The sequence below is a fragment of the Syngnathus floridae genome, chromosome 13 (genome assembly GCF_059516105.1).
Source record: "Syngnathus floridae isolate MCC-2025c chromosome 13, RoL_Sflo_1.0, whole genome shotgun sequence".
Taxonomy (NCBI): Eukaryota; Metazoa; Chordata; class Actinopteri; order Syngnathiformes; family Syngnathidae; genus Syngnathus; species Syngnathus floridae.
This window is the reverse complement of record NC_142425.1, coordinates 1,088,161-1,099,093: the sequence shown is the minus strand read 5'-3', so window position 1 is coordinate 1,099,093 and position 10,933 is coordinate 1,088,161. Positions and strand designations below refer to the sequence as shown.

Here is a 10,933-nt window from a genome sequence, read left to right as displayed (position 1 = left end):
GTTGTTCAGTGCGGCATGGTGTTGTTCAATGCGGCATGGTGTTGTTCAGTGCAGGATGGTGTTGTTCAGTGCGGCATGGTGTTGTTCAATGCGGCATGGTGTTGTTCAATGCGGCATGGTGTTGTTCAGTGCGGCATGGTGTTGTTCAGTGCGGCATGGTGTTGTTCAGTGCAGCGTAATGTTGTTCAGTGCGGCATGGTGTTGTTCAGTGCGGAATGGTGTTGTTCAGTGCGGCATGGTGTTGTTCAGTGCGGGATGGTGTTGTTCAGTGCGGCATGGTGTTGCTCAGTGCGGCATGGTGTTGTTCAGTGCGGCATGGTGTTGTTCATTGCGGCATGGTGTTGTTCAGTGCGGCATGGTGTTGTTCAGTGCGGCATGGTGTTGTTCAGTGCGGCATAATGTTGTTCAGTGCGGCATGGTGTTGTTCAGTGCGGCATGGTGTTGTTCAGTGCGGCATGGTGTTGTTCAGTGCGGCATAATGTTGTTCAGTGCGGCATAATGTTGTTCAGTGCGGCATGGTGTTGTTCAGTGCGGGATGATGTTGTTCAGTGCGGGATGGTGTTGTTCAGTGCGGAATGGTGTTGTTCAGTGCGGCATGGTGTTGTTCAGTGCGGGATGGTGTTGTTCAGTGCGGCATGGTGTTGCTCAGTGCGGCATGGTGTTGTTCAGTGCGGCATGGTGTTGTTCATTGCGGCATGGTGTTGTTCAGTGCGGCATGGTGTTGTTCAGTGCGGCATGGTGTTGTTCAGTGCGGCATAATGTTGTTCAGTGCGCCATAATGTTGTTCAGTGCGGCATGGTGTTGTTCAGTGCGGGATGGTGTTGTTCAGTGCAGGATGGTGTTGTTCAGTGCGGCATGGTGTTGTTCAATGCGGGATCGTGTTGTTCAGTGCGGCATGGTGTTGTTCAGTGCGGCATGGTGTTGTTCAGTGCGGCATGGTGTTGTTCAGTGTGGCATGGTGTTGTTCAGTGCGGCATAATGTTGTTCAGTGCGGCATAATGTTGTTCAGTGCGGCATAATGTTGTTCAGTGCGGCATAATGTTGTTCAGTGCGGCATGGTGTTGTTCAGTGCGGAATGGTGTTGTTCAGTGCGGCATGGTGTTGTTCAGTGCGGGATGGTGTTGTTCAGTGCGGCATGGTGTTGCTCAGTGCGGCATGGTGTTGTTCAGTGCGGGATGGTGTTGTTCATTGCGGCATGGTGTTGTTCAGTGCGGCATGGTGTTGTTCAGTGCGGCATGGTGTTGTTCAGTGCGGCATAATGTTGTTCAGTGCGGGATGGTGTTGTTCATTGCGGCATGGTGTTGTTCAGTGCGGCATGGTGTTGTTCAGTGCGGCATGGTGTTGTTCAGTGCGGGATGGTGTTGTTCAGTGCGGGATGGTGTTGTTCAGTGCGGCATGGTGTTCAATGCGGAATGGTGTTGTTAAGTGCAGGATGGTGTTGTTCAGTGCGGCATGGTGTTGTTCAGTGCGGCATAATGTTGTTCAGTGCGGCATGGTGTTGTTCAGTGCGGCATGGTGTTGTTCAGTGCGGCATGGTGTTGTTCAGTGCGGCATAATGTTGTTCAGTGCGGCATGGTGTTGTTCAGTGCGGCATGGTGTTGTTCAGTGCGGCATAATGTTCAGTGCGGCATAATGTTGTTCAGTGCGGCATGGTGTTGTTCAGTGCGGCATGGTGTTGTTCAGTGCAGGATGGTGTTGTTCAGTGCGGGATGGTGTCTTTCAGTGCGGCGTGGTGTCGTTCAGTGCGGCATGGTGTCTTTCAGTGCGGCATGGTGTCGTTCAGTGAGGCATGGTGTTGTTCAGTGCGGCATGGTGTTGTTTAGTGCGGCATGGTGTTGTTCAGTGCGGGATGGTGTTGTTCAGTGTGGCATGGTGTTCAGTGCGGCATGGTGTTGTTCAGTGCGGTATCGTGTTGTTCAGTGCGGTATCGTGTTTCTCAGTGCGGTATCGTGTTGTTCAGTGCAGTATCGTTGTGTTGTTCGTATTGTGTTTAACACTTAGCCTCTAACACTTAGCCTCTAACACTTAGCCTCTAGCATCTAGAAGGTAAATAAATAGGAAGGAAGGACTCACCGGTGACGCCTTCGCCCACGTCCAAGCGTTGTACTTTGTATTTTCATCCTTCTGACAGTGGAAAACATAGCCAACAAACACCGTGGAACCTAAACGAATGAAAGAAAACTATCATTTGGCCACAACCAACATTCACAGATACAACACAATGTGACGTGCGGGGTTGAGGTTAAAGGTTGAGTGAAGGGCCCTCGTTTTAAACTACTTTTTTGAAAAGGATTGGGAACAAGTAAGACGTATTTAATTTATTTAATGGGAAGTAGTAAGAGCTATATAATTTAATCTATGTATTATATTCTATTGTATTGTATTCTGTTGTATTCTTTTGGATTGTATTCACACTAACCCCACTAAAACTTCAGCCCACAAAAACTCGCCTCTGGCGCCTAGCCTCTGGCACTTAGCCTCTAACACTTAGCCTTTAACACTTAGCCTTTAACACTTAGCCTTTAACACTTAGCCTTTAACACTTAGCCTAGAAGGTGAATAAATAGGGTTAAAGGTTGAGTGAAGGGACCTCGTTTTAAACTACTTTTTTGAAAAGGAGTGGGAACAAGTAAGACGTATTTAATTTATTTAATGGGAAGTAGTAAGACTTATTAAATTTATTTAATCTACTTTTCTTCCCAGGCAAAATTTGATGTGCTGCAATTCCAAATTTCCAAAGTGAATGAAGGAATGAAGTCCTTTAAATTATGATTTTGTATAAATACTAGGCATTAACACAAAATCGACGGCACAAAATGGGCAGACTTTACTTGTTTGAAAAGGACTGGTTACAAGACAGACTTTTTTAATTTATTTAATGGGAAGAAGACTTATTTAGTTTAATTGATCTATTTTTGTTCCCTGGCAAAATTCGATTTGCTGCAATTCCAAATTTCCAAAGTGAATGAAGGAAAGAAGTCGTTTAAATTATGATTTTGTTTAAATACTAGGCATAGACACAAAATCTACGGCACAAAATGGGCAGACTTTACTTGTTTGAAGAGGACTGGTTACAAGACAGACTTTTCTGATTTATTTAATGGGAAGAAGACTTATTTAGTTTATTTAATCTATTTTTGTTCCCTGGCAAAATTGGATTTGCTGAAATTGTATTTTGCCAAATCTTGCCTTGAGACCTGATAGGAAGTATTAAACGCTTAGTTAAATCAATACAAGTTGGTAATAAGAGCGAGTAATGTTGGTTGAACCGATGAATGAAGGTTGAAAGCAATTTAAATTATGACTTTGTATAAATACTAGATATTAACAGAACATCTACTGCGCGAAATGGGCAGAGTTTACTTGTTTGAGAAGGAGTGGCTTATTCAAAACTAAGATTTATTTAATCTGTTTGTTCCCAGGCAAAATTGGATGTGATGCAATTCCAAATTTCACCACATGATGGTGCCCAATTTTGACTTCATAGGACATATTAAACACTTAGCTTGTTATTATGTTCAAGGTAATCAGATTTGTTTATTATTCTAATGGCCTCTTCAAAACTATTCTGGATTACTACTTTGGATCTATTCTACATTACTTGGCACCAACATACTCTGTAACAGATTAGGCAGTATAATCATATCTGTTAACTTGAGAGTGCCCACACTCAATCTACTTATCGTGATGTGTTAAATCAATTACTGTTAGACATTATTTGTCTGATAATCTACCAAATCTTTGAATTGAAGAATTTGTGATTTAATTAATAGCTTGTTGTTATGTTAAGGGTAATCAGACTTGTATATAATTCTAATGGCCTTCTTTTGAAAACTATTCTGAATTACAACTTTGGATCTTATATTACTTTGCAACAATCTACTCCGTGACAGATTAGGCAGTATAATCACATATGTTAACTTCAGTGCCCACACTGTATTTATTTATGGTTATTTGTTAAATCAAGTACTGTTAGACATGAAATAGGAAGTGTTTAACATAAATGTTATGGCTACTCACCATTGTAGCTCGCTCCTGGTCAATGATACGAGCCTCTTCTTGCAGTGGAAAACTTGCAGCCAACAAACACCGTGGAACCTAAAGGAATGAAATTAAACATTAACATTTCGCCTCTACCAATTTTCACACGTACAACGCAACGCGGCTACACTTCTGCTATTACAAACGTAAATCTCCTTAACTACAATGAGTGTTACTTACCGTGTACGCTCTAGACGGTCCAGTTGCAAGCAGAAAATAAAGATATTTCTGTTGATAATCGTCGCTGCTCAGTGGCTCACGGCCATCGCGCCAACAGATTTGAATCGGAGGTTCCGGCAATTACGTCATATCCGCGGCACATGACTGCGACGTAATACCCGCTTATCTGAAACGGCAGTTAAAAGTAGAGTTACATCAAGTTTTCTTGGAACCTAAACGAATGAAAGAAAACTATCATTTGGCCACAACCAACATTCACAGATACAACACAACGTGCGGGGTTGAGGTTAAAGATTGAGTGAAGGGCCCTCGTTTTAAACTACTGTTTTGAAAAGGAGCGGGAACAAGTACGTAAGACGTATTTAATTTATTTAATGGGAAGTAGTAAGACTTATTAAATTTATTTAATCTACTTTTCTTCCCAGGCAAAATTTGATGTGCTGCAATTCCAAATTTCCAAAGTGAATGAAGGAATGAAGTCCTTTAAATTATGATTTTGTATAAATACTAGGCATTAACACAAAATCGACGGCACAAAATGGGCAGACTTTACTTGTTTGAAAAGGACTGGTTACAAGACAGACTTTTTTAATTTATTTAATGGGAAGAAGACTTATTTAGTTTAATTGATCTATTTTTGTTCCCTGCCAAAATTCGATTTGCTGCAATTCCAAATTTCCAAAGTGAATGAAGGAAAGAAGTCGTTTAAATTATGATTTTGTTTAAATACTAGGCATAGACACAAAATCTACGGCACAAAATGGGCAGACTTTACTTGTTTGAAGAGGACTGGTTACAAGACAGACTTTTCTGATTTATTTAATGGGAAGAGGACTTATTTAGTTTATTTAATCTATTTTTGTTCCCTGGCAAAATTGGATTTGCTGAAATTGTATTTTGCCAAATCTCGATTTGAGACCTGATAGGAAGTATTAAACGCTTAGTTAAATCAATACAAGTTGGTAATAAGAGCGAGTAATGTTGGTTGAACCGATGAATGAAGGTTGAAAGCAATTTAAATTATGACTTTGTATAAATACTAGATATTAACAGAACATCTACTGCGCAAAATGGGCAGAGTTTACTTGTTTGAGAAGGAGTGGCTTATTCAAAACTAAGATTTATGTAATCTGTTTGTTCCCAGGCAAAATTGGATGTGATGCAATTCCAAATTTCACCACATGATGGTGCCCAATTTTGACTTCATAGGACATATTAAACACTTAGCTTGTTATTATGTTCAAGGTAATCAGATTTGTTTATCATTCTAATGGCCTCTTCAAAACTATTCTGGATTACTACTTTGGATCTTTTCTACATTACTTGGCAACAACATACTCTGTAACAGATTAGGCAGTATAATCACATATGTTAACTTGAGAGTGCCCACACTCAATCTACTTATCGTGATGTGTTAAATCAATTACTGTTAGACATTATTTGTCTGATAATCTACCAAATCTTTGAATTGAAGAATTTGTGATTTAATTAATAGCTTGTTCAGGGTAATCAGACTTGTATATAATTCTAATGGCCTTCTTTTGAAAACTATTCTGAATTACAACTTTGGATCTTATATTACTTTGCAACAATCTACTCGGTGACAGATTAGGCAGTATAATCACATATGTTAACTTCAGTGCCCACACTGTATTTATTTATGGTTATTTGTTAAATCAAGTACTGTTAGACATGAAATAGGAAGTGTTTAACATAAATGTTATGGCTACTCACCATTGTAGCTCGCTCCTGGTCAATGATATGAGCCTCTTCTTGCAGTGGAAAACTTGCAGCCAACAAACACCGTGGAACCTAAAGGAATGAAATTAAACATTAACATTTCGCCCGGACCAACATTCACACGTACAACGCAACGCGGCTACACTTCTGCTATTACAAACGTAAATCTCCTTAAACACAACGAGTGTTACTTACCGTGTACGCTCTAGGCAAAATTGGATGTGATGCAATTCCAAATCTATCTGAAACGGCAGTTAAAAGTAGAGTTACATCAAGTTTTCTTTTTTAATCAACACAATCATTTACAACCGTTGACCAGAAAGAATCGTCGAAATTCGACGTCCCCCACAAACGCCACGCTCACTCGCTTTTCAGGGCAACAAAAGTACTTCTTTTTAAAAACGATGAGTTGTACTTACCGTGTACGCTCTGGACGGTCCAGTTGCAAGCAGAAAATAAAAATATTTCTCTTGTTAGTCGTATGTTACCATCCGCTGTGTCTTTGTCAACATCGCCGCCATTTTCCTACTTCCTGCTGCGAGCCACGCCCACGGATTTAAATTTGGGCGGAAGCTCTTTCCATTGGCGTCGTTTTCGCGTATAGCAAATCCGATTGGTTGGGAAGGGGGCACGGTTATGCAGCCGAGGGGTCCTGTGATCGGTGGGATGTAAAGTAGGCGTCGACGTCACGTCCGCGTCACGTGACCACGACGTGGCAGACGTCATATAGCAACCGCTGTTTTGTTTAGTAGACTTACAGTTGTTATGCATTGACATAATGGCGCACACACCAAATAGATTTAAATAAATTAAATAATTCTTCTGCCCACTCTCTTTTAAACAAGTTAACTCTCCCCGCGGATTTGAATTCCGGCGAAAGTTACGCCCATCGACGTCACGTATGTCACGTGACCACGACGTGGCAGATGTCATATAGCAACCGCTGTTTTGTTTAGTAGATTTACAGTTGTTATGCATTGGCATAATGGTGTGCACTCAAAATAGATTTAAATAAATTAAATATTTCTTCTGCCTACTCCCTTTTAAACAAGTTAACTCTGCCCACGTCCATTGACGTCTTGTCTGCGTCACGTGACCACGACGTAGCGACGTCATATAGTAACCGCTGTTTTGACCAGTAGACTTAGTTATTATGCGTTGACATAATGGCGCACTGGTTAGCATGGCCACCTCTTAAGCATGATGATGCGGGTTCGACGCCTGATCAATGTTAGCATGGAGTGAGCTGAAGTGCATGGCGCTGAAGATTTGAATCTTTGAAATGCGCTGAGGTCTGACATATCAGGCAGAATGGTTTGCCATCACGTTCAACAAAAAATAGAAACTTTCCCACTCTGATTAAAACGTCCTGTGTTCATCTACGTATTTTCGTTTTGCTGTGCATCTTTTCCCTGCCATTTCGAGAGCCCAATTGACACTCATAGTTTAAAGAAATGTGTTTGCCCATCCTACTTTGTGGAATTTCACCACATGCGCTTTTGACCAAAATACCAAATTGAACTCAAGTGAAGCCAACACGCACAACCCCCCCCCCCCCCCCCCCCCCCCCACACACACACACACAAATGTTGATATGAACATAAAAGAGCCGCATGCGGTTCGGGAGTTGCGGCTTGGCCAAACCTGTACTATACAACTTTATTTGTATAAAATTTTCACAACAGCTGTCACACAAACAAAGCGGGAAAAACCGAAGACGTGCGTGTTCCGCCCACGCTGGATTTATTTGCACCTTTGAAAAGACACCGTATTGCCGCAGATGTGGCAAAGAGTACTTTTGGGCATCTGAGACGGAAGGATGTCCAAAGCATCACGTCACCTGCTCTGGTAGGCATGGTGGTGGGACGTTGAGGTCAACCGCTTTGGGGTTGGCTGAATCTTTGATCGCAGGATGCCACACACTTGAAGACAGAAGCAGAAAAGCAGAGCTAAATGCAAAATGTACTCACCGGTGACTCCAATTTTTTTCCCCCCTGAAGAAACAGCTGGACGGGTGGCCCCGGCTGGCCAGTGGGACTCTTGTTATTCTGACCCTTTTTAGTGCGCGTTTGGGGCAACAACCGTTTTTTGTGGCGCTCTCTTCTGGTTCAAAAGTGCCCTGCATGTGAATTTGCTTTTCCTGCCTTCTGATTGGATGAGCGCCGGTGTGACGCGGTGCCTCTGTCACCGTGGCGGGGGGTATACGTTGGCATCGGAGCGTCTGCCAACGTCTGAGACCGGCTGGCAGTGTATCGGAGGTGTCGAGTGCGGTGCCGCTGGAGCTCACTCACCAGCTGGTGTTAGGGCCACAGAATGAAGGCCAAGGAGAAGAATAGAAAGAGAAACAGAAACTTCTCCTCCAATTGTTTGATTTGTCTCTTCTGAGCTTCGATGAATTCTTTCAGCTCTTTGTTCCTCTAGGACGGACAAATGGAAAGTGGCATTCAAAAGCCAGTAAGCGTGCAAGTAAGTGCCGGGCTGGCTTTGGGCCCTTACCTGTTGCGCGCTGTGCAGCAGATCCATTCTCTCTTGGAGGATGCAAGCGTCGCGCTCCCTCAACTCGCACATCAGGGCTCGCTTCCATTGGTCCACGGCGCTCCTAAGCTCTTCTCTCTGATCCGCCGTCAGCACGTCATTCACGCCAGCGTGGCTGGCTTTTTCGCCGTCCGTGGCGGGGCAGTCCCGCTGCGGTAGCGCCTCGTACAACATGGCCTCCAGCTCCAGGATCCTCTGGGCCGCAATCCTCGTCCATCAGTGGTCCGGCGGGAGATTTGAGGGCGGCTTACCTTATGAGCCTGGTCCATGGAACACTTCCTGAAGTCCAACTCTTCATCCAGGTAGCCCTTCTGCTTGCAGAACATATCCTAGCACAGCTCAAGGTCAGAATTGTTGGGGCACATTGCCGGAGTTCCCCTTGGCTGATGTCGCGTGTCTGTCTACCTTCTCACTTTCAATGTCCAACATCTTCTGTTGAAGTGCTGACTTGGTCACTTTGATGTATTCTAACCACTGAGGAAAGGCTGCTGTCACATAAGCAGAATGCGAGAGCGTGCGTGGACGTGCGCGTTACCTTCTCGGCTAGGGTGAGAAGGGTCCTGGCGTGAATCACGACCACCTGCTCCTCGTTGGTGAGATTCTGCAAGAGCCCAAAGGCACAGCGTCAACAAGCTTCTTTCAGCGCAAAGCCTTCCAAAAGTCACATTTGAGCCGCCGAGTCTCGTGGAGTGCGAACATAAGGAGTTCGACATACACTTACGGCGTTATAGCCCAGGATGTCCAGCTTCTTCATCAGATCACTGATGACGATGTCCGGGGGAAAGGCGCAAGGAGCAATGTAAGGTGTTCTGGGACCTCGGGTTAAGGTTAGGGTTGCGAGGGACGCCTTACCTACGCTCACGCCCTCGGCCTCGCAGTAGATCTGCAAAGGGCTGAGGCCGTCTGGGAAACGGACTTGCAGAAACTTCAAGACGGGGGAGCGCCACTCCCTCTCCTGAAAGGCAGAGGCATGCATCCGTCCGTCCGTCCGTCCGTCCGTCACATCTCTGGCCTCAACACGCTTGTGCGAGTCTTCCCACCTCCAGCTCCAGGATGCGGAACTCAAGCAGTTCGTTTTGGTCTCGGATATCCTGGATGGGCTCTTTCAGACGCGCTTCTTCCGCCTCCATCCGCCTGACCTGAAAAGACAGTCAGACCTCATCTGCGGGGCTTCCCGATAGGTGTGACGCCAAGCGACTCCGCCCAGCGCCTTTCTTTCCGTCACCTTTTCGGCCAACTGCTGATTGCTCTGACGCAGCAGCTGCTTCTCCTCCACCCACTTGACATTCTAGAAGAGACAAACGCGTGGACAGCTTTGGAATGTTGTGTCATTTTCATCCACAAATTCTTTGGTTGACTGGAAAATGACATTTGCTTTTCTCCGCATTTTCCCAGCCACGTTCGGGGGGGGGGGGGGAGTTGGTCCAGTAATGCCAGACGGATGAGTGACTGAAGAATGTAGCTATTTTGTCTGAGAAAAAGGTGTGCTCATTGATGAGCTTACCTGTCCTTGTTGCTTCAGCGCTGACTCCAGATCTGCTACTCTGCTTTGATAGTGACCCATTTCTACCATCAGCTTTTCTCTGGTCTGAAAGGAGGAGGAGGGAGGCTCCTCCTCCTCCTTACAGACCAGAGAACACCCGAGGCTGGGTGAGAACGGGGAGGCTGCGACCCGGCCGGGGGTTGCGGGAAGGGGCGCCACCTTGAGCTCCTTCTCGGCGTCGTAGTCCCCTTCGCTGGTCTGGGCTAGCAGAGCGTAGGCTCGTTGCAGCGCTTGATATTCTTGCGTCAGCTGGCGGTAGCGAAGCTCCGCCTCTTCATGCACACACCAATGCAACACAGCACTAGTACCAGAATCAGTCAGACCGGCGACAAAGCACCCGCGACGCAAAGACGAGTCCGATTCCAGGCTGAAGAGGAATGTTTGGTGCCAATACGCTGGCAGAAATGGCGGGCTACCTCTTCGGGTTCCGTGTCGGGGGTTCTGTCGGTGTGAAAAGACAAGGACGATCCGTCCGAGTCCACCAACACGTCTTCGTCGTAGCCGTAAAATGTTTCGATGACCTGCGGGCGCGGAAGCAAACATCTCTCTGAACAAACTGAAGCGACACCTCACGATGAATCGACGAGAGGAACGATAGCGAGAAAAAGGCCATTTCATCTTGCGCAACACCAAGCAGCCGCAAACAAACAGACTCACCTTGCAGGACCTCACGCTTTGTTCCTCCTCAGAGATTCTCGACGTCGGTATCGTAGCAGCAAATCTCTCTCCTGTCGACACAAATAATCCGCCTTTGAGATTCTTTGGATGCAAAGGGAACGAACGGCTCCGGCGCAGAAACAAACGCGACTCACAATGACATTTCTGACATGAGCTCCTGTCTCCAGAGCCTGAAAAACACGTCACCGGCGATGATTGGAGGGACGCTCGTCTTTT

General features: G+C 45.2%; 1 protein-coding gene across 1 annotated transcript; it reads right to left on the bottom strand.

Moving 5' to 3' along the window:
- Window positions 1-8,463: 8,463 nt before the first annotated feature.
- Window positions 8,464-10,335, bottom strand: LOC148387993 (janus kinase and microtubule-interacting protein 3-like). Its single transcript, XM_088394754.1, has 7 exons — window positions 10,001-10,335; window positions 9,722-9,784; window positions 9,537-9,635; window positions 9,218-9,451; window positions 9,032-9,097; window positions 8,902-8,970; window positions 8,464-8,825 (listed from the first exon to the last, which is right to left on the bottom strand). The coding sequence occupies exons 1-7, from the start codon at window positions 10,067-10,069 to the stop codon at window positions 8,598-8,600; spliced, it is 828 nt and encodes a 275-aa protein (XP_088250880.1). The 5' UTR covers window positions 10,070-10,335; the 3' UTR covers window positions 8,464-8,597.
- Between the last annotated feature and the right edge of the window lie 598 nt (window positions 10,336-10,933).